The sequence below is a fragment of the Epinephelus lanceolatus genome, chromosome 17 (assembly GCF_041903045.1).
Source record: "Epinephelus lanceolatus isolate andai-2023 chromosome 17, ASM4190304v1, whole genome shotgun sequence".
NCBI lineage: Eukaryota > Metazoa > Chordata > Actinopteri > Perciformes > Serranidae > Epinephelus > Epinephelus lanceolatus.
The window spans coordinates 42719301-42743382 of record NC_135750.1 but is presented as its reverse complement, the minus strand read 5'-3'; the positions used below and the strand labels follow the sequence as shown (position 1 = coordinate 42743382).

Below are 24082 nucleotides of genomic sequence, written 5' to 3'. Positions count from 1 at the left end.
TTTTTGTGTTTTTTCCACTCACGCAGGCGCAGAACGTACGTGCTACTTGGCCGTTGGATGTAGTCTTTGTAGTGCGTTCAAATGGAACTGACACAGGCGACGTGAGGTGACATAGACGACGCAACAGTTGGCTTTTGTTGCCGCTAGTTCTTTGATGTCGGTTTGGTGTGTCAGCACCTTTACTAGTTACCTAACACAGTGTTCAGGCTCTGTCCCGTCCATCAGTCAGCTAGTCAGTTAGTCAACAGCTGTAGTGCTGCGTGAGCAGCAGGCTGAGGTTCGAATGGAGCCAATCATTCTGCCCATCTTTGTCTGACCATTCCTGCCCTGCTGGGAGGTGTTGGTGTTCTGGCGAGACAGTTTAGCCGCATGACTCGCCGTCTCCTTGATCTGCAGCTCCAGGTGTTTCTGGATGGCCAAGCCCAGCTCTTCAGGGTCCACAGAGGCCCCGTACACTTCCCATGTCATCCCTTCTGCATCCCACTTCACCTCCTTCACTGGGGTCTTGGAAGCCCCACCCGGTTTCTTGCCTACGTCACTGTTGGTTTTCAGAGTCTGAGTGCAGGAGGTCTCACTCTTGCTCTCCTCTGCCAGACAGACCTGGGGGAACACATGAGGTGTGACCATCTGTCCTGTCTGCACCCCAACATCCCTCAGCTCTCTGTGGGCTGTCATTGTCCCCATGTCCTGGGTTATGGTTCTGACATGGCCAACAGGACTGCTGCAGCACGCTTCTCCACCAAAGTGTTTTGGGGATTGTGGCCCAGCACCAGGGGGCAGCAAGCTGATCCAAGAGCAGTTAAGGTTGCAGCACCGAAGTAGGTGCTTGGCATCCAGGCCTGTTTCACTGACAGAAGAGATGAGGCGAGGCAGGGTGAGGTGGTTCATTGCTGAAGGAGGTGCCGCTGTACGCTGGATGTCACAGGTTGGCTCTACACCTGCCAGGCGTGGCAGCAGCTGGGAGGGGGCTGGGATGGGTTGGGGATGACAGTAGGCAGCAAATGTGTCCTCAAAATTGACATGATGGTTATAAGAGCCATAGCAGAGTGCCTTGTCACATTTATGGGGAAGATGGCTCCTTTCTTCAGTACCCTCCACCTTGCCTGCTGCCTCAGGGGACGAGATACAGACACACCTGCTCTGAGGCTGCTGTACATCACTTTCTCCACTGCTGGGCCCTCGGCAGGTAGTGGTGATAATGTTGCACTGCTGCAGCTGCATGGACTGCTTGCAGGCTAACATGGAGTGACTCTCAGCCTCTTGGACACTTTTATCTCCATGGTAAGCAAGCCCACAAGTCTCATTGACTGGAGCATGGGGGGGCATTCCCTGTTTAACCACAGGTAAGGTTTCTGAGTGACTCCTGTGAACAGGTAGAGAGGCTGACTTTATGTTCTGCCCTGTCCTACCAGCAACAAGGCTGTCACTGATTGCATTCACAACTGTGTCGTGGTGATGTGACGGTGTATGCGTCTCAGCCAGACTATGGGGGTGGCTTGAGGCCTTGGGAGGCACACATCGTTCAGATTGGCTTTTGTCTTGTTCACCAGGCTCCCTATGGATATTCAGACTGCTGCAGTTAGTTTCCCTGGTAGGAGAACTGACTGAATGATCTTTACAGATCTCCTGTGGCTCCTCCTGGCAGCTGTTACCTGGTCCTCCAGCCAGTCTGGAGGGTGTTGTTGCCTGTATTGAACTCGAGGTGTTGAAGAGTGACTGATCGAACAGGGTAGATTCCAAAGAAACAGCTTCCCCTGGTGGGTAGAGCTCTGACACAGGATGCCCAGCCTCTGCCATGGAAAACCTTTAAGGAGAATAAGAGATAACGTGTAGATGTCTCACACACACAAAACAGAAAATCTCATAATTCTTGCACTTCCAATTTGCAATTTTATATCAAGAGTGTAAGATTAACTATTGATCACTGCATTGCCTCATTGATACTGGGTCAGGGAAACCGTGGATGGTTGTAATATTTTTGACATTTCTGTCTGTATTATGGAGCTCTTTTAAGCCAGAGCATTCAAAATGTGATACAAACTCCAACGGAAAATTACAGAGCTATCAGGATATATCAAAGACATCTGGATTAGGAAAGCAGGATTTCTACAGATACCTGCAAGTCAGGGACTACTTTGAAAAAAAAAATTCAAAGCTTGGAGACAAATGAACACAGCCTTATTTCTACATTTTAAAATGCATACACAATGGGAGAAAATAAAAAGTTGGTTTCAAATTTCAAAGAATCATTTTACAAAATATATGAAACAAAAATGGGAGAGAAAATCAGACAGAGATGGCTGTGCAAATCATCGTCTGGTGGTCGCGATTACGATTTTGAGGTGAAACGATTTCAAAATGAATGAAATCGAGGGTAAACGATTTTTGGTCACGGACGCCTGGAGATGTTATTTTGTCTTCTATGGAAGCCGTGCATGCACAATACCGCCCCTTTCCCTCCTCTCCTCTATTCACTCCATGAGCCAGTCAAGTAGGTGAACTACGAATAATGCGAGGGGCAGGTGATCGCGGAAGATTTCAAAAACAGCGTGCGGAAAATGACAGAGGGAGAGCGAGAGAGGTTGGTCTGTGTGTGTGTGTGTGTGTGTGTGTGTTTGTTTTGTTTGTAAATCCTTAAGTTTTGTTTGCAAATCAAGTCAAAAAGTTTTGCGAGTAAAAAGTTGAACCTGGTGGGCGGGGCCTAAACTGAAAGCTGTAAGACATGTCTCTATTGGCCAGTCTCAATCGGAATGACAGCTTGCAAAGCATTTTTTTTTTCTTCTTCTCTCATTTGGCAGATTGCAAACAATTTAAAAGTGCATCCTGCCACCTACTGTACAAGAGTGTGCAACATCATGTCATTTAGCCTGTTTCTTAAATTCTACTCATCAGCCTAGTACGATTGCAAAACAACATGGGAGTTCTGTAGTTCACGGGGAATTCAGTGCGGAAGCTGTGGCGAAAATCAATTCTGAAACCAAAGTTTTTTGGGCTCCGGTTTCCAAAAAAAAAATCATCCACACGAGCGGTGTGATAAAAAACATATGATACACATGCCAAAGCAGTAGGTGGCGATGTAACTTCGGAAAGGGCATTTTAAACAATCAGAGGTCAGAGTCAATACCGGAATAGGGAAGTGCAGAAAATAAAAATAACCTGATCCACAAATATAGCGCGACCTAATTCAACAGCAGAGGCGCCTGAACGACCAACTACACTTCCACGAAAGCAGCGACGGGCCTGCCAACGGAGGTCCGACCCGGCTGGATCCAGAACCTCCGTTGGCAGGCCCGCCGCTGCTTTCGTGGTAGTGTAGTTGGGGTAGCTAGCAACAGAAGCAGCCTCCTTCGTTGGTCGCTAGGTCGAGCAGCTGGATATAGCCTACCATCCAAAGAGAGCAGATAGCACGCTCACAAATAAAGTTAGTGTGACATATAGGGTATTTATGTGTGTCTGCCCACTCAGTTGGGACATTATTTTATCAATCAATCAATCAATTTTATTTATAAAGCCCAATATCACAAATCACAATTTGCCTCACAGGGCTTTACAGCATACGACATCCCTCTATCCTTATGACCCTCGCAGCGGATAAGGAAAAACTCCCCCAAAAACCCCTTTAACAGGGAAAAAAAATGGTAGAAACCTCAGGAAGAGCAACTGAGGAGGGATCCCTCTTCCAGGACGGACAGACGTGCAATAGATGTCGTACAGAACAGATCAGCATAATAAATTAACAGTAATCCGCATGACACAATGAGACAGAGAGAGAGACAGAGAGAGAGAGAGACAGAGAGAGAGAGAGAGATGCAGGTAATAACAGTAGCTTACAACAACATTATTGAAAGTAATAATATTATAGTTATAGTTCTGGCTACTGTGGTACAATATGTTGAAAGTATGTATTAATATCTGGCAGTATACATGTGTGACAATAGTCATATGTGTATAATAACAGTAGAAGTATGACTAATGACTAATGATGGCAGCAGCAGCAGGAGGCATCTGGCAGGACCACGGCAGCAGCACAACCACACACGTCACGCTGTCCAGGCACCGCTGCAATATGAGTTAATCTGAGAGACAGTTGAGCACAAAGGCTCCGGAGAAGAAGCCGAGTTAGTGACATCCAGAATGGCCGAGTTAGCAAGATGCAGTAATAGAATACGAGAGAGAGAGAGAGAGAGAGAGAGAAGGAGAGAAGGTGCCCGGTGTATTATAGGGGGGTCCTCCGGCAGACTAGGCCTAAGTCAGCCTAACTAGGGGCTGGTACAGGGCAAGCCTGAGCCAGCCCTAACTATCAGCTTTATCAAAGAGGAAAGTCTTAAGTCTAGTCTTAAATGTGGAGACGGTGTCTGCCTCCCGGACCGTAACAGGAAGATGATTCCACAGGAGAGGAGCCTGATAGCTGAAGGCTCTAGCTCCTGATCTACTTTTGGAGACTTTAGGGACCAGGAGTAACCCTGCGTTCTCAGAGCGCAGTGTTCTGGTGGGATAATATGGCACTATGAGCTCACTAAGATATGATGGAGCTTGACCATTTAGAGCTTTATAAGTTAACAGTAGGATTTTAAATTCAATTCTGGATTTTACAGGGAGCCAGTGCAAAGAAGCTAAAACAGGAGAAATATGATCTCGTTTCTTAGTTCTTGTTAGTACACGTGCTGCTGCATTCTGAATTAGCTGGAGAGTTTTTAAGGACTTACTAGAGCTACCTGATAATAGAGAGTTACAGTAATCCAGCCTAGAGGTAACAAAAGCGTGGACCAATTTTTCTGCATCTTTTCGGGTCAGGATAGGCCTAATTTTCGCAATATTACGCAGATGAAAAAAAATGCAGTCCGTGAGGTTTGTTTTAAATGAGAATTAAAAGACAAATCTTGATCAAATATTACTCCGAGGTTTCTTACGGTAGTGCTAGAGGCCAGAGCAATGCCATCTAGAGAAACTATAACTATTTATGCATATGATATCGATTTTGTATCTTTACAGATACCATACAGATACCCCCCATTCAATTTAAAGCATAACTGATTGGGGTAAAGGCATGACAGCAAATCTGGGTATATAAACGGTTGGCTCTTCAGTTGGCAGTTACACCTAGAGTAAAGCTACTGAAGACCAGCAAAATCAGCGTTTGCTTTCAATTATTCTTTCAGGTGGGTAAATGTCACCTAAGCACCTTCAGATTTTAGTAGTGTACCCTTAATAGAAAATTTGTTTATATAGTTTGTATTGTGCTTTGTGATATTGTTTGAGGGAACTGTAACGTAAGGTAACTGCACACGAGTGGATGCAACCATCACTAATGCTAGCGTAGTTCCTCAGGGATTACTTTAATTTTGACAATCTACCCTGTGACAACACATTAGCTAAGGCTGTAAGGACTGTAACTGTTGGTAGCTGTTGTTAATTTTGTTTAAATATGTTGAATTATAATTTTATGGGTTATTGTTTGTCGGACGATTGACCTAAGCTAACTGACGCTAACGGTAGCTGTCACTTGTTGCCACAGCAACAGTAAACATTCACATACGGGCTAAATGCAGAGTGCAGAATCAAGCTTCACTGTAAATATAGTTAAGATACATTGTATTTAACACAGGATGTGGGATTTTAATAGTTAGTAAACTTTTAGAAAAGAGCTTTTTACCATCGCTCTGACGTCAAACAATGAAGACAGGTAATAAAATACTGCGATTATCCTATCTACATGCAACCACTGGCACCGGAGTCTTCCAAAAACTTCACCCTGGACTCCGGTTTCAAAGAAACGTGGTTTCAGGGGCCCAAAAGTGTGGTTGCGTGTGGCCAAACAGCCAAATCGCATAGAATAATGCACGGTTTCAGAAGTACATGGGTCTGTGTGGACTAGGCCTAATAATAGCAAGAATGTTTTATTTTATTAAGTGGTGCATGTAGATTGCTTTTGTTTAGACAGGGCTCTCTTCGCCTACATCTACGCCTTAGCATCTGATGGGTCCTCCAAAGGATCTGGCAAAGCAGAGTGCCAAACAATAATTAATGCCAGCACACTCAGCTGCATTTTCGCGGAGAATAACATCCAATGCGCAATGTAAGGGGCATTGTCAAGTCTGTCTCAATTTCGTTTAAATATCCCCGCGTACTTGGCCACTTAATACATGCTTGAACACTATAGGCGAATGTACGTTCCGCTTGGCAAAACGTCACCAAAGTGTGTGCATAACCAAGCGCACTCAGCCCAGTGTGGAAAAATGGGACAGGCCGAATTGATCATCTTGTCAATAGCGCCGTAGGCTTGCTGCGAACAACACTCGACTCTGTAGCTCCTCTTAAAAAGAAGTTAACAAAGCAAAGAAAGTTTGCTCCTTGGTATAACTTTCAAACCCGTAAGTTAAAACAAATATCGGGAAAATTTGAAAGGAATTTGCGATTAACCAAACTGGAAGAATCTCGTTTAGTCTGGGCAGACAGTCTCAAAACGTATAAGAGGGGCCTCCGCAATGCCAGAGCAAACTATTACTCAGCATTAATAGAAGAAAATAAGAACAACCCCAGGTTTCTTTTCAGCACTGTAGCCAGGCTGACCGAGAGTCACAGCTCTATTGAGCCTTGTATTCCTTTAGCCCTTAGCAGTAATGATTTTATGAGCTTTTTTAATGACAAAATTCTAACTATTAGAGGCAAAATTCATGACCTCCTGTCCCCAGATAGTACCTATCTGTCCTCAAACACAGCTGTAAGACCTAATATATATTTAGATTGCTTCTCCCCAATTTCTCTTCAACAATTGACCTCAATGATTTCTTTATTTAAATCACCAACGTGTCTCTTAGACCCCATCCCAACTAGGCTACTTAAGGAAGTCTTACCTTTAGTTAACACTCATATATTAGATATGATCAGTATATCCTTAACAGGTTATGTACCACAGTCTTTTAAGGTAACTGTAATTAAACCTCTCCTAAAAAAGCCCACCCTGGATCCAGAGGTGTTAGCCAACTATAGACAAATATCTAATCTTCCCTTTCTTTCAAAGATCCTTGAGAAAGTAGTCGCAGACCAGCTGTGAGATTTTCTCCATGATAATAATTTATTTGAGGAATTTCAGTCAGGATATAGAGTGCATCATAGCACTGAGACAGCACTAGTTAAAATTACAAATGATCTTCTGATTGCTTCAGACAAAGGACTTGTCTCTGTACTTGTTTTATTAGATCTTAGTGCGTCCATCAAATTCTGCTACAGAGACTGGAACACTTAATTGGCCTAAAAGGTTCTGCACTAAGCTGGTTTAAATCTTATTTATCTGATCGTTTTCAGTCTGTTCACATCCATGATGAATCATCCTTACGTACTAAAGTTTGTTTTGGAGTTCCGCAAGGTTCTGTGCTGGGACCAATCCTATTTACTCTATATATGCTTCCTTTAGGTAACATCATTAGAAATCACTCTATAAATTTCCATTGTTATGCGGATGATACTCAGTTGTATTTATCGATGAAGCCAGAAGAAACTAATCAATTAACTAAACTTCATAATCGCCTTAAAGACATAAAAACCTGGATGAGCACCAATTTCCTTATGTTAAATTCAGACAAAACTGAAGTTATTGTTCTTGGCCCCAAACAACTCAGAGACTCTTTAACTGATGACATAGTTTCTCTAGATGGCATTGCTCTGGCCTCTAGCACTACCGTAAGAAACCTCGGAGTAACATTTGATCAAGATTTGTCTTTTAATTCTCATGTAAAACAAACCTCACAGACTGCATTTTTTCATCTGCATAATATTGCGAAAATTAGGCCTATCCTGACCCGAAAAGATGCAGAAAAATTGGTCCATGCTTTTGTTACCTCAAGGCTGGATTACTGTAACTCCCTATCATCAGGTAGCTCTAGTAAGTCTTTAAAAACTCTCCAGCTAATTCAGAATGCAGTGGCACGTGTACTAACAGGAACTAAGAAACGAGATCATATTTCTCCTGTTTTAGCTTCTCTGCACTGGCTCCCTGTAAAATCCAGAATTTAATTTAAAATCCTACTGTTAACTTATAAAGCTCTAAATGTCAGGCTCCGTCATATCTTAGTGAGCTCATAGTGCCATATTATCCCACCAGAACACTGCGCTCTGAGAATGCAGGGTTACTCGTGGTCCCTAAAGTCTCCAAAAGTTGATCAGGAGCCAGAGCCTTCAGCTATCAGGCTCCTCTCCTGTGGAATCATCTTCCTGTTGCGGTCCGGGAGGCAGACACCGTCTCGAAATTTAAGACTAGACTTAAGACTTTCATCTTCATAAAGCTTATAGTTAGGGCCGGCTCAGGCTTGCCTTGTACCAGCCCCTAGTTAGGCTGACTTAGGCTTAGTCTGCCGGGGGACCTCCTATAATACACCAGGCACCTTCTCTCCTTCTCTCCTTCTCTCTCTCTCTCTCTCTCTCTCTCTCTCTCTCTCTCTCTCATGTCCCGTTACTGCATCTTGCAAGCTCAGCCGTACTGCATGTCACTAACTTGGCTTCTTCTCCGAAGCCTTTGTGCTCAACTGTCTCGCAGGTTAACTCATATCACAGCGGTGCCTGGATGTGACGTGTGTGGTTGTGCTGCTGCTGTGGTCCTGCCAGATGCCTCCTGCTGCTGATGTTATCATTAATCATACTTCTACTGTTATTATACACATCTGATTATTGCCACATATGTATACTATCAGATACCACAATAGCCAGAATTATAACTATAATATTATTACTTTCATTTAATGTTGTTGTCATTACCGTCTGTCCTGCATCTGTCTCTGTCTCTGTCTCTGTCTCTCTCTCTCTCTCTCTCTCTCTTTCTGTCTCATTGTGTCATACGGATTACTGTTATTATTATGCTGATCTGTTCTGTACGACATCTATTGCAAGTCTGTCCGTCCTGGAAGAGGGATCCCTCCTCAGTTGCTCTTCCTGAGGTTTCTACCGTTTTTTTCCCCCATTAAAGGTTTTTTTTGGGGGGGGGGGGGGGGGTTCTTATCCGCTGCAGGGGTCCAAGGACAGAGGAAATTGAAATTGAAAGTGAATTGAAATTTGCACTACAATTATTATTTTATTTATTTTATTTGTACATCGCTTGAGAAATATGACTTTATTTTAGACATTTTTTGGCCACTTGTGGCCTGTGCAATAAATGTCACAAGTTCTAAACGATCTGTTGTGTTCTGGTATTCCACTGTATAATTCTGAATTTGTCTGTGTCTGTGCAGTGTAGAGTAGATAATTGTAGGCTACAATGTTTCACAACAATAAGTTATTCTATTAAGTGTCAGTTTCATTCATTTAACATATTTAATGTTGAGTTTCATTACATACCGTTCCATTAAAAGGGGGTGTCCAAGCAATTTGACATATTTGAGCATTTTACAAAAAAGTAACGCTATAGTTACTCTTCCAGGTAATTAGCTACTTTTATAGTGCAGTAACTCAGTTACTTTTTGGGGAAAGTAACGAGTAATTATAACTAATTACTTTTTTGACGTAATGTTCCCAACACTGCTGAACAGTAACAATAGCAAACAAGAGCACATTTTTTTTTCATGCTTTGTTATATATTAACTGAAGGGGGTGCTGTACTAAGACATAAGATATTGAGTTTTATTAAAACGTTTATTTTTGCATTCTTTGTTATATATTAACAGAAGAAATTTTACTGTTCACTTTACACATTTTGCTTTATTGCACAATCTTTATTGTTTCTATGCAAAATTCAATTAATTTGATGGCCTGAACTATACCTGTAATTAAAAAAATGGTGTCTGTGAAATTTCAGTTTATGACAGCTTTGTTTTTAAAAAGCCTCTAGGCTGTAGTTTTATACATATTTTGAACTTCATATTGCTTTGAGGTGTAGGGCAGATATTCATTGATTCAAGCTTTATTTTAACTCGAAATTACACTGATACTCCAGTATCGTCAAGTAATATCAGGGCACTGTTCAAGCAATACGTGACCCCCACCCTGCCAAAGTCCCTGCAGCACCCGAGGTCGAGACAACGGCTCCAAAGAGCTCAGCAGCTGCGCCTGACTATGCATACATCTCCAACCACCACCGTTCAAGTTAATTAATTATCAAGTCAATTAATTGTGTGGCGTTGTAACATATAACATAACATTATATAATTTAAATTATAGCTGCTGTGCAGCGATGGATCGGGTCCGGGCATTTTTAGGCAATTCTGAGCAACAAGCAGAAAAATTGGAAAACATTTAGGAATTTCAGCAACACAATCTACCTTTTGCATCAGCTGAGGCTTGAACTCACAACCTCTAAGACTAAGGATCAATTTTTATCTCACTGAGCTAATTAGTCAGTGACAATTCACATGTAGCGTCACAAATTGACTAAGCCAGACGTGCAGATTTAGCAGCCGTCCATGCATGGAAAAGCAGATTTCAAACCACTGTAAAAAATTCAGTTATCGAAACAAAAATCTGAAAATACACATATTGCATCTAGACAGCATGGAGATGTTGGTAATTTGTTTGTAACAATGATTGATTTGCTCCATAAGTGAAAAACTGATGTTTAAAATTGCCATTTTTACATTGATTCCAATTGTTCACATTAGAGCAAAATTCAAAATGGTGTCAAAAATTCAGTTTTTGAGAAAAAATTCTGAAATTTGCTACACATCATCTACCATGACTCTAGAATTTTGTCATTTTTTTCATGAACATTTAACATTTATTTAGCAAGAATTTGCATGTATATGTTTACAGTACTGTTTACAGTCAAACATTTTGATGCACTGAAGGCTCAATTTTTGATAAATCAAAAATCTGAGAAATGTAGTTTTTGTAGTCTGTAGCAAGTTTGGTGTCAATTGAGCAAAACTTGTGGGAGGAAATAGGTTTAAGAAGTTTTAAAGTTTTTGAAAAAAACAGAGTGATGAACTTCATAATTTTTAATAGGTTTAAATGTACAAAATTTTCTTCAGTATTAGGGTTACAGTTTAATGAAAGTTGTTAAGTTGTAGCACGTATGGTTGATTTGTTATGAATTTTCAAATTTTTGAACTTAAGACGCTTGCTGTAGCGCCACCATCAGGACTATTGGCTTGAGTTTACAACTGAGGATATCTGGCATGAGACTGGACCTTTGTGCAAAGTTTGGTGAGTTTTCACCCATGGGAAGTATGATTTCCTCGAAAGAAGAAAGAAGAAAGAAGAAAGAAGAAGAATACCTAGGATCACAATAGTGTCCTGGTAGCTTAGCTGCCCGGACCCTAATAATAGTATGATGTGATGCCACATAACTGGGAAACTTTGTCTTGTAGCCCCTCAGAAGCAAGTTCCAGCACCAAGCACCAGCCATGAGCCCACAGGTCCACAGTGGGCACTACGTATTTGAACTGAATATAGATTCTGATATTGTTGAAAAGGATGTTGTGTTGTTAAGAATAATGTTGGAGATGTGCACTCATGTTGAAATAAATCTGCATTGTGAAGCAACCCTTACTTGCACTGAATTGGAAATATTTTAGAAAAATTTAGAGAACAGTGCACTATTGTAGACTTAACATGTCGTGATCTAAAGTGGGCCGGTCTGAGGCATGAAACTTCCAAATGTGTTTGTCGAGGCAACACACCTGAGAGAAAGAGCAGCTGCCACAAGCAGGTTCATCCTCTAACCCATTCTGTTTGTTGTTGGTTATTTCCTTAAAAACTACAACTTTATTCTCGTAATATTATGACTTTTTTCTCATTAAATTATGACTTTATTCTCATAATATTACAACTTTATTTTTGTAATATTATGACTTTTTCTCAGTTACAACTGTATTCTCGCAATATTCTTGAGTTTATTCTTGAAATCTCCAAAAAAAAATTTCTTCAATGTGGCCCTAATACTCCATCATAATAGTGCCCCCCTTTGGCCAATTGATGTAATATTGCTTCATTCGCATCCTCCCATTACCCTTTATCACTGTGCCAAATTTCACATGGATTGACCAAGTCAGTGAGGAGAAAAACGTGGAACAGACACACCCACACAGAGTTTTCATCATTATATAGTAAGATAAGCCTACCTTTATCGGCTGCAGCTGAGATGATGATGAGATGATGTTTGGGGTGGATGCATATATTAACGCGCATGCACAGTGTAACTCCGCTGCTCGGCTACAGCTGCTGTTTGAGGTGGATGCATATATTAACGTGTGTGCACAGTGTAACTCCGCTGCTTGGCTACAGCTGATGTCCGTTTGAGGCGGATACATATATCAACGCGTGTGCACAGTAACTCGTGGGTTGAATGCATCGACTTTGTTAAAGAATATACTAACAATAGTGTAATTTTTGGAAAAAGTACCTTTGTCACCTTCTACCTATGCCAATCCTCAATGCCTATGTGCAGTTTCACATAGATTGACCACATCAGTGAGTAGAAAAACGTGCAACAGACACACCCACAGACAGAGTTTTCCTCATTATATAGTAATGTAATAACCTGATAGATATCAGTTATATTTTCCTTTCTTTCTCTCCTTAAAAAGGTGTAATTATTTCGAGTTATTAATAGGATGCCTGATTAATATTCAGTTGTCATAGTTAAGTTCATATTACATGGAGGTGAATTAGAATTAAATAAGTTAAAGTTAAAAATATGTGTCTTAAAAGATATTTCATTGTTTGTTCAGTGTTTTAAGAGGCTAAAAAGTAATTTTGGTTACGTTTGAGGAGTAATGACCCCAGAGAAAGTGGTATTTCCGGTTCACCTGCGGAAAAAAAGGAAGATGAAGAAAACGCGCTGCTGATGAGCAGAGAGGTCAGTGGCGCGGCGCAGAGATTCAGAGCCATGTGAGACTGGATACAGACTATGTTATGTTTATCGCTTTTATTCCCTAAGGTTCGACTGAGAACAGTTGCCAGATACCTCACGCTTAAGTGAGTGAGTCAGACTGTTTGCCGCAAGACTGAGTGTGGTTTCTTCGCTGCAAATTGAGTTAGCCAAGTTAGCTTAGCCATCGCCATTGCGGGAGAGTCTCTTCTCGCATTTTACCCTGTGAGGCTGAGGACTGCGCTGCTCATCACTGCTGTGAACAGTCAGAGAGACACATGAGGGATTTTCCTCGCAGTAGGAGTTATTGCCATTGGCCATACAGAGGTACTGTTGCCCTGTTTCTTCATGAGCTCCAACTTTAATGCGCGCCAAGGAAACGAAATGCAAGCTTGCTGAAAAAAAATAACTATCCAAACAAAGAGTGCACTCAAAAAGGTTGAACAGACTAAAGACCACTTGGGGTATTTTCTTTTATTATTTTCATCAAAGGGTTTCTGTGTTTTTTGTGCGTTTGAAATGTGTTAATATATGTCTAACAAAAAGGCAATATACTGTGTTTCGACCAATCAGCACTTGAGACAGCACAGAGAAAAGTAGGAGGAATGAATGCGAGAGAAAGCCAAGCCATGTAACGTTAAAGACAAAGAGACAACTGAAAGCCGCCAGAGTCTCATAAAACAACATCCAAGCACAGTTACACATACATTTGTAAGTGTCACTGGGAAATCATGGACTCCATAACAAACTATATAATAACAAATGAAAAACTGAGCAATTTTACTCGGTTTCGGCCCACTTGACATGCTGCTGTGTTGTGCTATGGCGTGCTGGAACATGTCATTTACGTGACAACGCCTGAACGCAACACAGGCTCGCTCCGCTGTAGGTACAGTGCCGTGCTGTGCTGCTGTGTGAGCAGCTGTTTGACTGTACTTAGTCTGTTGATGGTCATTTACACACTGTCCATAACAATAACTATGTCGGGTTAGGTCAGTGCCCCCCTAATATAATGTAGGGGAAACACTGAATCAAGCAAGAAGACTAATGATACCTTCTTTTTTTTTATTATTATTATATTGTAATCGCGATATTGTCCACCAAAATCGCAATCACACATGTTTGTGTGTGTGTGTGTGTGCTTGTGTATGAGCCAAGTTATTAAAATTTTGCTTGGAGTGGGTTGTTACATTTTTTACATGTCGTTACAACTAACTTAGACTATTGTAGCCCATAGAGGTCCGTGTACCAATCGTTCATTTGAATTTCAATTAAGAACGAAAAAACATTTTAACTACAAACTACAAATTTAACTACAAAGCAGACTATTATAAAAATACATGAAGCAAAAAAATACATTCTTACCTCAAAATTAGTTTTTTCCTTATAAACATGGCTGAGTTTGCCAAAGGGTGCTGATTTCAAACATTGGGAAAAGAGTGCTGCAGCAATGAGTCCTGAAACTGGAAATGAGTTAGCATTTTACCACTGCTGGTTCCCTTGTCTCAGAGTCAATGGGTTTTTTGAATGGGTTTTTGGGTAGATGCCTGAAATAAGGTCTGTGGTTAACACAAGCTGAAGAGACTTTCACATTTTGTTCTACAACATAAAATACGTCAATAAATACCCCACTGTGAATTCAGAAGCTTTTATGTGTCTTAAAGCCACAGTGTGAAGGAATTTCTCCCATCTAACGCTGAAATCGTATATTGCATTCAAACAGATAGCGCACTCTAGCGCCTCACTGTTTCAAACCCGTATTGCAACAACGGCAGTAGCTGTGTCCCAAAAAGCTTTGATAACATTGATGAAACCATGTCATCTGATACTTCATGGAGTATTCATTCAGGTTTCTACACAGACACGTGACGCAAGTTGACAAACTCTCTCCTCACCATGCTGGCTGTATTTACAATGTAGGACTGTTGGGGCGGGTGTAAATCGAAACAAACCAATCACGTCTTGTCTTTTGACAACTGACAAGTGGCTCAACCTCACACAACTCATCCCTCTACTCACATCACTGTGCACTGCTGACAGCGGCGCTGGCCTATGATTGCACTGGCCTGGCCTGCCTGTTGGGGAAAAAAATGACAGGCAGGCCAGCTGGCCAGTCACAGCGTCCCTTTTGAAACCTTTCTCCTTTAGCAGCTCTTTCCACCTGGGAAAGGCTACCCCGATGTTGACCCTCATTTTTTGAATTCACTGGTCACGTTGCCTTTTTGATTCCCTTTTGCACTTTCTTGGTGACGAGGATTCTGTATCCCGTGATGCTGCATATGCATGATCCTGCACTATGCTCAAAGAGTGGGACTTACGCTGCAGTAGTGCAGGCTTTCAAATTTGCCAGGGTAGTAGCAAAGTGCCTCTTGTTACTCTCTATTCCCTGGTAGTGCTATATGTCCCTTGCTGGCGGATGTATTTTCAAGATGGCAAAACGTTATGGAACCTCCCCAAACGACTTACCTGCCCAATGTATAAACAAACAAATCCGAAATTCTCCTTTTACGAGAATAAGTCAGATTATTGGAGGTAATAATACACCAATGATGACATATTTATGAGTGCAGACATCAATTTTTGCCAATAAACAACTGAAAACACTACACAATGTCCCTTTAAAAATGGTTGCCAACAAGTGGCTAAATGAGGCTACATAATGTCATCACGCTAAACAAGTGATGTTAAATCATGCAACTATAGTGTAGTTAGTTTAGAGCCTAATGTTAGCTCTTTACTTCTGGAGACTGCATTTAGACTTCCAAAATCATAAAAGTGGTGTTCACATGTGAAGATTATCTTGCTGAACAAAATGTGCAAGTATCACATACATTTGTTGGTCACAGAGCTTATTTTCTGCAATAATCCAAAATCCAAGAGAAAATGGCCATAGGCTTTTTGACAAGGGAACGACGGCAATGCTAACTTCTGCGTCAGCCTTCAGAAAAACATCATCCCTGGAGCACTCTATAAGGACTGAACTAAGCCTGTACACAGTGAATCAGATGTTTTATAGCCTGTTCCTGGTTGGAGATACTGAAAGTGACAATAGTCACAAGTGGTGCTCAAGCACCTGTCCTTTTGGCATCTGATTAGATAAGTGCCCTTTTTGCAAAAAATGTTTTGTCTATTTCTTTTAATCATTTTACATTTTACTTTTTGAACTTGGCCAGTGGCATCCATTCTCACTTTAAAGTGTGTTGTATGCCCGTTAACAGCATTTGAGTTGAGCACCTGCCCCTGCCTTTTTAATTTCCCTTGTCACAGTCCCCACAGTTAACAAACACAAACCAAGCGCCCTACAGAGCAGCATCACGTCTCCCTGGCCTGCTTTTATGGACAGACAGGTAACTAAGTGCTTGCCCTGAGCTTCAGCATTGTTTGTCAATGTTGTGAAATTAAACCACTACCAGTCATCTCAATGGAGCCACTCTAACTTAGGCAGTAAACCAACATTAAGCTTAAAGGAGCAATAAGTGAAATTCATAATTTCTAGATTGAAGGAATTAAAAAATTGCTATGTGAAGAACTAGAGGTGTAATTTCATCTTGAGTATAGCATGACCTCACACACCCTCTCTCTGTGTTGATCTCCAGCCCATTGTTTACAAGCCGGTCCGGCTGCGCGTTCATGTACGTTCATGTGTTCATTAGTGTTACAGTGACGTTAGGCATCGTAGCATGGGTTAATGTCTGGAGCTTGAGTTATTAGTGGCTCGGTCCCAGCAATGGGTCAGGCGTTTCGGTTGCATTAGGTCAGTAGCCCGGCAGCCCAGCTAACATTTGCAATTAGCAAATGTTAGCTGGGCCTGGCTGTGTTTAGCTATTCCCCTGCCTACTGAAATGGAGGCGAGGCTCAGTGACTAGAAGAGCTGGTAGAAGCACTCCATAGCTGCAAGCTACTCCAGTAGCAGTAGTAGCTCTAGTGCTAACTCTGGGAGCTAACGCTAACATTCCTCTCTTCTCCGTGAGCCCGCCAGGCTCCACGGTAGAGCTCGCCGGAGCCGAGAAGCAGGCTCCCGGAACGTTAGCATGGTAGCTGACTACTGCTAACGCTAACGTCCCCACGCTTCTCGGCTCCGACTCACTGAGCCTGGCGGAGAAGCATGGGGACGTTAGCACTAATGGGCTGCCATGCTAACGTTCCAACTCTTCTTCATGAGACCGTGAGCCCGGCTCCCGGCTCAGTTGGAGTTGGAGCGTTAGCATGGTAGCTGAGTAGTGCTAACGCTAACAGGAAAGCAGGGAAATAGCTAAACACAGCAGAGACCGAGAGTGAGTGAAAGACATTGCTAACTGCTAAACTAAGCTGGCTGTTTAGGTTTTATTTCCTCGCCCCTGTGGCGAGTGAATCTGCCTGCAGTGAAAGCGGGGGCTAACTGATGCTTCCTCCTGAGGCTCCACTTCACTCAGCTGCCTGACAGACCCGCTGCTTCTTCCAACTTTAACCTGAATAACAAACAGGAGCTAGCTGGGAGCGGCTAGCGGAGCGTTAGTCGCAGCATGACCGGAGGGAAACACAACCAGTTAGCCTCCGCTAACTTCCCAGCTAGTGGCTCTCCGTTTGGATCCAACCGGAGCACCGAGCCCTGGTTTGTTATTCAAGTTAATGTGGGAAGAAGCAGCGGGTATATCGGGCAGCTGAGTGAAGCGGAGCCTGCAGAAGAAACACCGGGACCGTCTGGATGTGATAGTCCGTGCTGCGGTACTCGTCTCGCTGGCACAGACGAGGCGAGTGGGGGGGAGGGGGTTGGAGAGCAGAGGTAGAGGGAGGAGTGGCTCATGACACACTTTGTTTTGCTCTACAGGCAGTGCACAACAGCGAACCTAGCGGTGAAACGATTTTGCTTATTGTCTCTTTAACAAAAAGCTAGTCTGGCATCAAGTCATACTATTTCCCTCCAACTCTCTGGCACATTCTGCTTCACCAACTGCCTGTTGTGAGCGGAGACAGACACCAAACTGCTTATCTTTACTTTTTCAAGCAAAACCCAACTTGAAATATTGTCTAAATCTCCCATAGTTTTGATAAGTAATTTAAACAAATCTGACATACAGCTCGGTGGTGCACAAACATGCTACGTGCAAAGAGTGTAGAGGAGGAGTGCAAAGTTGTAGTCGCTGCATGCATCTGTTTTCTGGGATTATTTAATTAAAGTTTGTTTCGAAGATAGTAATAAGAACCAATATGTGACTATATAAAAAGGAAAGGGGAGGAGAACAAAATAAAAAGAGGAGTGCAAAGGGATGCAGGGAAGAATAAAGTGAGGAGAGGAGAGCAAAACGTACTTGAAGCCTGACTGTTTTAAGTGAACACAGGCCTACTTTGTAGCCTACTAAGGGTAGATTGGTTGGTTTATTATTTTATTTCCCCAGAGAACAGCTTATTTTAATTTTGTGAAAAGATGTATTGATTGTGAATGATTATTTATTTTATAGAGCACTAAAATGTGCACAATATGACATTATTTTATTTGTTGTTGCCTGTTACAAATAAATGATACACGTAGAACATGAAGGTGTATGTGTAGCAGCTGCTGGGTGCATATCGTATAGATCTTGAGACATCCCAGGCAAACCTTTCCCCTGCTTATTATTGTGCACAAATGTACTGTATGTACTGAGGCCTCAAGAGATCTTGCCGCACAAAATGTCTGTGTACAGGACTGAAAATAGTGAACATCTATCCAATGTTACAATCAACCCTAATTTTTAATAATATAATTTGAAAAAACAATAATGAACAGAAAACATCATTAACTTTCTTCTTTGTAAGATGGCTGTTAGTAAGCATATTTTTTATAAATGTGGCAAGGTGATATTCTATATGTAATTTGATGTTATCTAGAGTAGTGTTGTCACGGTACCAAAATTGGGACCCACGGTACGATACCAGTGAAAGTATCACGGTTCTGAGTAGTATCACGATACCACAGCAAAAATGAGGCAGATGTGCCTTTTGTCATTTATAAAAAGATAAATCACTTTTCTATAATACATCAATGATATTTCAGTGGAATAAATAACTTATTGACTTATTCATACTTCAAAAACAGCATCAATAAGTGATTAACATAGGGGGATCAAAATAAAATAAATAAATAAAATAAAAATCAACCAGCCACCCTCCTCCCCTGATAAGTTAAGAACAGTCCCTTAAGTGAGGTGAGGTTTGTGGACCATTACCTGCCACAAAGAGAGAAATGTGAACGGCTCGTTTCTCCTCTGTCACATACCTGTGTGCCGCCACGGCTCGGCTGTCCAGGTACTTCTGGGCAGTCATGACATCAAGAAGAGAAATTATTGGACCTGACCTAGAGCCGGGCTTCTCGGTCGCTGGTAAGCCGTTATCCTGCGCCGCAGAGGACTATGGCCGCCGTATTTCGCCGTATTCCTGTCTGTGACCCCCGTTCAACCCACAACCGGCAGGATTAGCCTTTCGTTTCTGCTGCTGGTTGAAATCTGTACTCGCACAGCGTGCTCCTGAATGATTTTTTTTGCTCGCACAAAACTATTTTTAGTCGCAAATGCGAGTAAAATGCTCGCACCGTAGAGCTCTGCGGAAAACAAATCAGTGTAGCATAAACAAATCTAGTCTACAAGTAAAAAGAAATAAATAATAACTTTCACTGCTTAAAGATACTCAATAGCTCAGCTAATACCTAATATTTCACTGGAAAACAAACCATTGCAGCAGCATATTGAGTGCCAGGTGGCCAGCGCACGCCGTTATTGGACAGTGTATGGACACTCATCCTCTTGCGATTGGACTTTGAACTTATCCCACAGGTGAGGTACTGTAGTAATATGGTACTCCAACATTATGGTATCATATGTACTGTGGTGTTTTAGTACTGCGGTCTACCGTTGGTACCAGTATACCGTGCAACACTAATCTAGAGTTGGTTATCGTGATACTCAGATTATTCGAATTTACCAGCCAAGAATTTACAATTATTTGAAAAAGTGGCAGCTCACTGAATTTTTGTCTTAGAGTTTTCAATCTTTGGTAGAAAGTACCCTTATTTGTCTCATCCAAGTAGCAATGTTTCCAGCTACATCAGAATTTCAGATGACGTCAAACACAAGGAGTTCCATCCTGTGGTGTAAGGTAGTTACTAATGGCCCCAGTGCACACTATTGTGATGGGCCCCAGTGCACGGTAGTTAGTAGATATAAGATGCGCGCACACACACACACACACACACACACACACACACACAGACACCACCGAAAACCGTTCATAAAAAAGCCAAAGGAATCTAATTTAGGGAGCTTTGCTACTTTTTCCTCCTGCTGGTTTCTCTGTTGTCCTTTCTTACTGCAGCTTTTATGTAGGTCTAACTTGCTAACCTGTATCTTTCAGATGTAGTCATACAATAAATGTATAAAATGACTCATAGGTCATCCCTTCTTGGTGAAAGTGGTGCTGTTACATCAATTCTGTTGTTACAACCATCCGTGGTCTCCCCTACCTCAAACCATTCAAACAACCGGGACAAAACCTGATGATAAAGAATACTGCTGCACTGAGTATCAATCCAATGTAAGTTATGACGAGAATTCCTGGTCTACCAGGAACCAGGAAAAGAGTAACATACAAGGTAAGGATTTTATATGTAATGACAGGAAAACCTTCAACCCTGACTCATATTGTGACACATGCACAACAAAACAACTCATTCAACAATCTTCATTTCACACAGCACACATCAGTCCTGCCGTCACTGGTTCATTTGCTCCAACTCACTGGTTTGAACCACTTTAACATTTTGACAAACACTCTAGGTGAAACAAGGTGAAACGGGGAGCCTGGCTCTGTCCGAATTTCAAAGATACACCTGCTGGCACTAATTAACATACTGTATTTCACAGTTGTTGTTACACTTCTGTTTATGTACAAATTAGATCAGTTCATCCCTCCGCCCAGCACTTCTGTGCAGCATCGCAGGCTGTAGCGTGAGTTTGCAGATACAGTTTGAGCACAGCTTTTGATCTCTGCACAGGCACAATAATATCAAACCTCACTGTGATGACAAGAGGAGCTGTGCACACTCACTGCACCAACTGTTGTTGACAAGAAATAGTTGAAGCACATAACCTCTCCTAAAACCACAATTCAATTTTATATATTTGTTTGTTGACAGATCAGACAAATGAGATCCAGCGTGTTGATCAGTGAAGGTGTATTTTTGAAATTGCACAGAGCCTGTTTAGCTGTTCCCTTTGCTTCCAGTCTTTATGTGAAACTAGGCTGACCACGCCTTGACTCCAGCTCTGTTAACACACAGACATGAAACTGATGTTCTTGTCATGTTCCTGTCAGAGAAAAGGTGAAGAAGTGTACTTCCCAGAATGCTGAACTATTACTTTAAAAGTAGTTGCAGGATGATTGTAATAGCTGACATTACGATATGAGAATGCGTGGTGTGGTAAAGCATCATGAGGCAAGTGACAGGATCCAGACAGCAACAGGTCAGTGCTTGCTAACAGAGCTGAGTCTGAAGGTGTGTGGAAGTCCTGCACGTAGAGTCTCATAGATTTTAATCTGAATTTTAAGATTTAAAAGCTGTTGAGCAATCACAGTTGAAACTTTTATAAATTTATTTTCAGATTCCATATCAGATGTTAGTTTTACTAGATTAAACGTCAAAACCTGATATACAATTTTCTAATTTTGAAACACAAATTTAAATGAATCAGATTCTGGCACACATAGATAATGTGTGAGAGATGTTTCCAGGTTCTGACTCATTCATGGAAACAACGTGCAGCATCTGGGTGCTAAAATGACCTCAGGAGGTAGGCTGAAGCTCCATCAAACAGAACCAAAGACTTTTCAATCACATCCTTCTCCTCAACATCCACACCCATGAACACGCAACACACAGATACAGTATGCTTCCACAAACACATGCAGAAAGAATGTCATACATGCACACACATACAATCAGTGAAGAGACCCTCTGTGAAGAGAGGATTTAAACATTTCCATCCAGCAGCTTACCTTTCACATTGAAATACTTGCTGCTAAACCTCTACCTTTAGCCCCTCTCCTTTTGCTCTCTGATGTGTTGGGTGATGGATGCAGTTCCTCAGAAAGCCTTCATCCTCCTCCTCCTCCCTCCTCCTCCTTCCCCTCCTCACATCCACAGGTGACCTCTCCCCCTCTCTCTATCTTTAACTACACTCCATTCACTGAGTATCCTAGTCCACGCTTCCTCCTTTGTTTCAGCAGCCCCCGGCTGTGAACAAGATGGAGGAGACCTTTGGATAATCCTCTCCTACATCTGATTACAAATGTGAGGATGCAATCTTCAAATCCCTGTTCTGTAAGAGAGGGTCGAGCTGGTTAGTGCTTGGCTTATCCAGCTGCAGTGGGAGATTGGCGGAGGGGGGTGGGGGAATGGTAATGAGACGAGATAGTCAGGCGGCCAGCGTCATTGTCCCTCCACCTGGGAAGAGGGGAGCAGGGCTGATGCATGGATAAATATGTGAAGAAAGAAAACACCCTGTTTGTCTTTCTTTGTCTGCATTCTCCTCTCCCTTTTATCAACACTCACATACACACGCAGTTCCACCCTGAACACAGTTACTGCTTTAGTTTCACGCTCTGTGACGCTCTCTCACTCAACCTCCCTGCCACCCTCCCACCAACACCAACCCACTCTCCAACACTACCCCTGTTGCTATGGAAACTGCAATACTCAATGGGCCTGTGCGTTTTGGTTTTTTTTTGTTTGTTTTTTGTTTTTTTCAGCCAGCAAGGACACAACAGACAGCAAAAACAAATCAGCTGGGAAGTGCTCATGTTTGTGGTTGACTCGGCCACAGCCAATGTCACACATCAACTTGCTGGTTTTCCTTTCCATATATATCCCAAAACACGGAGGACACACATGACCATGATGATGACGTGTTAACAGATGGCCAGCACAAGCAGGGACTGTTTCTGTGACGTCACCCACAGGTTTGTGATGAGCTGTTTTGTTTACCACCAGCTGCCTCATTGGAGCAGGAAAATCTCAATTTGGTCAAGTGGGAGGAGCCTGGGTGGAGCTGAGCTGAGATCAACTAGATAAGATAAGATAAGATAAGATAAACCTTTATTGTCTGTCACAAGTAACAGAAATTCGTCTTTGGCAAGCTCCGAAATAAAATAGACAAGAACACACAAAACGCAATAGACATTATACAAGATATACGACAAAGCAGTGTATCTGGGTGGGACTTCAATTGTTATTTTAAACTGTTCAGGGTGGTGATGGCAGTGGGAACAAAAGTTTTTTTGTATGTGTTCTTCCGGGAAAGTGGGACTTTGTAACGGCGACCTGATGGTAGTAGTTCGAAGGTTGGGTGCAGGGGGTGGGTGGGGTCCTGTGTGATGGCGGTGGCTTTCCTGGTAACTGCCTGGGTGTAAAGTTCTGTGAGGGGGTCTGTGGGGATCCAATTATTTTCCCAGCCTGTTTTGTTATGCGGGAAATTTTTATTTTATGTTTGGTTTTAAGTGAATTGTACCAGGATGCCATATTGAAGGTGAGTCAGTGATTTGTAAACCATGGTTAGTGTGTCTGTACTGACACTGAAGGACCTGCGCTTCCTCAGCAGGTGGAAACACTGCTGAGCTTTCTTGTAGATAGAGTCCATATGTGTGTTGAATGATAAGGCTGTGTCAGTCTCAGTCCCCAGGTATTTAAATGACTCAACCTGTTCCACCAGCTGTCCGTTGATGCTGAGGGGCTGAAAAAGTGGAGACTCTAGTGAGTCCGCTGTTCCTCTGCTCCCACAGCACAGCTCCTTGGTTTTACTGATGTTGAGCTCAAGGGAGCTTTCCTGAAAAGTGCGGACCAGGTTGTTGACTGCCTGATGGTAGTCAGACAGTGCCTTGGTGTCGGTCACATGGGCCATGTGACGACCCTCTCTGCCCTGCCTGCCTTGTTGTGTTCTCCCTTGCAGGTAGCAGTGGGCGTGGCTGCGGGTAATCAGGGAAGTGGCAGCACCTGAGCTCAGTGAGCTTTTAAAAGCTCTGGCTGCTCACTGCTCTTTCTCTTCTCCTTCCTGAGGCAGCATTTGGTTTTGGGTTTGGTTTTATCTTAGTTTCTGCACCCTACAACATCACACACATACATTGTTTCACTCATGCCCTCACCTACACCACTGACTTTACTGATTGCAAATACCATGTTTAGTTAGGTTCTTTTTCTTATGTTTATTCTTTAGCAAATAAAATCCTTTAATTGGCTTTCCTTGTGTATGTGTCTCGGCCTGGTTCGTGACAGCCATTAAAGCC

At 42.3% G+C, this 24082-nt stretch overlaps 1 protein-coding gene across 1 annotated transcript; it reads right to left on the bottom strand.

Moving 5' to 3' along the window:
* On the bottom strand, positions 1–21931 carry LOC117248269 (GRIN2-like protein). The gene is made up of 2 exons (XM_033613206.2): positions 21800–21931; positions 1–1804 (listed from the first exon to the last, which is right to left on the bottom strand). Exon 2 carries the CDS (start codon positions 1795–1797, stop codon positions 238–240), a length of 1560 nt encoding a protein of 519 aa, XP_033469097.1. The 5' UTR covers positions 1798–1804; positions 21800–21931; the 3' UTR covers positions 1–237.
* Between the last annotated feature and the right edge of the window lie 2151 nt (positions 21932–24082).